The sequence below is a fragment of the Triticum aestivum genome, chromosome 6B (genome assembly GCF_018294505.1).
Source record: "Triticum aestivum cultivar Chinese Spring chromosome 6B, IWGSC CS RefSeq v2.1, whole genome shotgun sequence".
In the NCBI taxonomy this organism is placed as follows: Eukaryota; Viridiplantae; Streptophyta; class Magnoliopsida; order Poales; family Poaceae; genus Triticum; species Triticum aestivum.
The window spans coordinates 10,936,286-10,941,000 of NC_057810.1; the positions used below are offsets into that span (position 1 = coordinate 10,936,286).

Consider the following 4,715-nt stretch of genomic DNA (forward strand, 5'->3'; position numbering starts at 1 on the left):
GTCAAAAAGCAGTGAAAGTGTCAAAGCTTTTGTTACCATATGTGTGTGCAGTGTCCCCCTTATATACTTCCTCCATATTCTAGCTTAAACTTTGTCCATCAATATGACTAATTAAACACAAAGTATATATTATAAAAAGTATATCATTTGATATTTTTGTATATCTCATATTTCACTAGTCATTTTGTACTCAAAATTAGATCCAGTATATGAGAAAAACTTATAAATACGACAGAGGAAGTAGTATGTTGAACATATTCTTAAATTAAATTTGTTCAATACAGTACAGAACTATTTCATGATTTGGAAAAAGGCTGTAAGGAAAGGCACAAGAAGCAAGCCTTCCAACATCGGTCATGGAAGCAAGCAAAGGAACTGGCGTATGCCCACTTCCGACGGATACGCACAGTTGCTACGTGCAGCTGGTACGTAGTACGTGTTGTTTCAGCTGCCTCGTGACTGAGAACTTATTCATGTATGCAATCTTGCAAGTAACCTTGATAACTCCTAGCGTTACTTGTTACATTGCATGTTTCACATGCGGGCGCTAGATAATCTTGTTTCACATGCGCGTGCCAGATAACTTTTGAAAGATGTGAGCTTATCACAAACTATAAACCACGTGATAAGTCAGCCGTTATAACTCGTCGATAAGTTTTTCATAAAGTAGGTTTTCTCTTCGCTTTATAGTGAAAACATGTACGGATCAAGCTACACGGAAAGTACAAGATCCAACATAACTTGTTAGGGCCAAACCATTAGAGATCCCAAGACGGAAGCAATGCGAGAATTTGGCGTGGTGGGCACGACCTGTTTCGAGGGGGCCTTTCCAGGCTCCTCTAACTTGAGAATCAGTCTGCTGAAAAACCGAGCACATGACGAACAATACTCTAGTGATTATCCGATGAATTTCGGATCGGACCTGGTAGGGTGCGGTCCTCTGGTGAAGCGACCTGGCCTGAATCCTTATCCGGTGCTTGCGTCTCCGCCCTAACGGGAGTCAATATGGTCGAAAAATCGCAGGTACCTAAGAAAGAAGGGATGGTGCGCTCCGAGCTATGTTTACTCGTGCTGGAGAGCTGGAAGACCATGCGATGGACCACGGGAGTGTCATGGCTTTGGTTGGGCCATCATATAGTCTAGTTCCTCATTGAGTGCTCCTTCTTTTCAGGGGAGCAGTTGAGTTCGATCCCCTCAGGGGTAGCTTGAGTCCTAGCCCCCCGCCTCACCGATAAGTGGAATAACCAGAAGATCTGATCGGACTCTGATTTAGATCGGATCAGGCTCCACGGGGAACGTCAAATGTTGACGATTAATGCACCACCCGATCTTACACTGTACATAGAGTAGTGGAAGGAATTACAGGGATGTGTGCTGCCTGAAGATCTCATCGTTGGTGAAGGTGATACGGTAGTTTTACGATCATGGAGGATTACATATCTGTACGGCATCCTCCTTCGAGTAGGTGTCGTTACTCACCGACAAAGGGGGCCATAGTTGCCACCCGAGACACCCAAACGCGAGAGCATTGCCACTTCCGATCATTTTCGGGAGGAATATCAAGAAGAAAAGCCAATCCAGCTATTGTTTAGAAATTTGACCGAGCTCCAAAAAACGTAGAATTATATGAGTGGCAGTTAAGTAATTGTTGTTGAATGTTATCATCAGTGGATTTGAAGTAACTTTCACCTGCGAGTTGTACTTGGTATTTCCTTGTTTTGTGGGGGTATACTTGGTATTTCCTGAAAAACAAAAGGTTTGGATCTCATCTGATGATTTACAGGAACTAGAGTTGGACATTGGCCTATCTTTTAACTAGGCACAAGGCCGGTTCAAAAAGAAACACATGTGATCCTTTGCAGCTCCGCGGCTGCTATAGCTCTTTGGCTTCTCCATGTACGGCTAGGTTGCCCTTATCTAGGATAACTTGAAGTGTAAGATAGGGATTAGAGAGGTAACGGAGAGAGAAAGAGTGTAAGATAGGCACTTTGTGTCATCCATTGTGATGATTATCTTGTCATTTGTTTAATGCGGCCCCATGGCTGTGATTGATCAGGAACAGTTTGTGTTTGCCATCGGAGTCACACACCATAAGGCATAAGCTTCCTTGCTAGCACTATATAAACCCATCCAAGCTCCAGCTCCCTTCACGCTCTCAAGCAACAACCTCAAGTAGTAGGCTGGCAGTTCTTCTCTTCCCATTGAACCATCTGTACAAGGGAGAGAAAATCCTGAAGCCTGACTATCATCCTAACTAGCTAGCCTGGTAGAACAATCTCATTGTGATCTCCTCATAAACTTCAAAGGTAGTTAAGATCTTGCAATGGGTGGTCTCTCTCTTCAGCACCCGTGGGCCTTTGCCTTTGGCCTCCTAGGTATATCTATGTCCACCTCAATACATCCTTCTCAAAACTAATAGTATTTTCGGACAGAGGGAGTACTATCTTTTAAGAGTTCTTACTTATGGCCTTTTGTTTTATGTCCATATTTGTTCAATATGGTTTGCCAGAACTAATAGTTCATTGCCAAAACTAATATTTCCACCTTTGTTAGTATTCTGAGCATCCAAGAAAAAATCACGTGTAGTAGGGATGCATGTGACCCTTCCTCTTTTGCGCAGACGTAGTGATCCATTCTTCTGCCCCGACCCCGCCATTTATTAATTATTTTTGTGTAAACTATAAGAGGTGCACATCAAGTGGCAAACAAAAAGAAAGTTGAGAAAAAGGAACGAAAGTTGTAAACTAAAGGCCTTCAATTTACACATTTTCTTATGGTGTAGCGTGACACCTCACCGACGTCACCCACACAAGAAAGCTAGCCATTAAGTGGGGATTGTGTAACGTATGTACATGTGTCTCCTTGTTCTCGCCGGCTAACTGTCGTATGTACCACTTTGCTTCCTGCAGGCAATGTCATCTCGTTCATGACCTACCTGGCCCCACTGTAAGCCTCTTGATGACACTCAACATCGTTTCTCTCTCTAGATTAGTTTCACAAGAAACTAATGGTGCATGTGGGTACGGCATGCAGGCCGACATTCTACCGAATCTACCGGGGCAAGTCGACGCAGGGGTTCCAATCGGTCCCTTACGTGGTGGCGCTCTTCAGCGCGATGTTGTGGATCTACTACGCGCTGCTCAAGTCTGACGAGTGCCTCCTCATCACCATCAACTCTGCCGGCTGTGTCATTGAGACCATCTACATCATCATCTACCTCACCTATGCACCAAAGCAAGCCAAGGTACTCGATTGCACCTCAGTTGCACATTTTTACTTCGGAAGAGGATAATTTTCGGCCTCTACATTGATTGATGCATAAAATCACATATTATTAGATCCACGCAATAAATGCATGTGGCTAACATAAAAATATGCTCATCAATGCAGCTCTTCACGGCGAAGATCCTCCTTCTCCTGAATGTGGGTGTGTTCGGTCTTATCCTCCTCCTCACCCTGCTCCTGTCGGAGGGCGAGAAGCGCGTTGTCATGCTTGGGTGGGTTTGCGTTGGCTTCTCTGTCAGCGTCTTCGTCGCGCCCCTCAGCGTCATCGTGAGCGACTGAGCATCCTCCCTCTAGAGTGTTAGTTTGTTGATCCATGATTGATTCTTACAAGTCTTGATTGTTGCAGCGCCTTGTGGTGCGTACTCGGAGCGTGGAGTTCATGCCCTTTTCCCTCTCCCTCTCCCTCACCGTCAGCGCCGTCGTCTGGTTCCTCTACGGCCTCCTCATCAAGGACAAATATGTTGCCGTACGTGAACAACACAACTAAAATCTCCCAGTTCATCGTAACTCAACTTCCCTTCTTTAATTGTTGGCGTTGATCTGCATGCAGCTACCAAACATTCTTGGGTTCGCCTTCGGTGTGATTCAAATGGGGCTTTACGCCCTCTACCGCAATGCCATGCCTACACCGGTGCCCAAGCAGGTGGACGATGTTGATGCCATCAAGGTGCCCGAGCATGTCGTCAACATTGCTAAGCCTAGCCCAACGGCTGCCATCGAGCTCAACACACACAATCCCATCGAACCTGGGATGCCACCACCAACGAAGGATAACAGCTTAGCCTGCACCCGCGTCGTGACCAAGGGGGAAGTTGACAAGGTTGAGAAGGCAACCCTCGTCGAGCAAGTCTAGGCAGTCATGCGTTCATGCCTAGGATATATGCGTGCACTTAAGCCATGACGGGCTGGGGTCGAGCAGAGAAGCTATAGGGAGAGAAATGCATGCACGTGAGCTTGTGATTTCCATTATCGACGTTCCATTAGATGCTCGAGCCAGTTATTTTATCTTGGTCGTATTCATTAGTATGTCCATCTATCAGTTCCATGTAATGGTCTTATATAAAAGTTGCCATTTTCAGACGAAGCATGGTAGTGAATTAGAAGCATTACAAAATTTTAAATTTCAAACTAATTTCTAATCTATTGTTTTCTTGTTAGAGATGCGGCCACTCGAATTCCAACCGAGATGCTTGAACACCACTTTCTAAGAGCAGCGTGTCTACCAATTTCACTATGATAGATAACTGAAAAGAATAATAGATATTATCTCGCGAATCATCGATACTGGGAAAATGTCAATATAATTTAGGTAACATTAGATTGTTCATTAAAATAGACTTTGTTTGATAGTATCGATCCGGCAAAAAACTGATGAAATGGTCATTTACGTCTTGTAAAGGGTTGTTGTGTTCTGTCTGTAAGTTACCTTT

The 4,715-nt window shown here is 44.5% G+C and overlaps 1 protein-coding gene across 1 annotated transcript; it reads left to right on the forward strand.

Annotated features, from left to right (window-relative positions):
• The first annotated feature begins 2,150 nt into the window (after positions 1 to 2,150).
• Positions 2,151 to 4,369, forward strand: LOC123133102 (bidirectional sugar transporter SWEET14). The gene is made up of 6 exons (XM_044552642.1): positions 2,151 to 2,375; positions 2,910 to 2,946; positions 3,034 to 3,244; positions 3,391 to 3,552; positions 3,632 to 3,751; positions 3,836 to 4,369. Exons 1-6 carry the CDS (start codon positions 2,324 to 2,326, stop codon positions 4,136 to 4,138), a joined length of 885 nt encoding a protein of 294 aa, XP_044408577.1. The 5' UTR covers positions 2,151 to 2,323; the 3' UTR covers positions 4,139 to 4,369.
• The last annotated feature ends 346 nt before the right edge of the window (positions 4,370 to 4,715 follow it).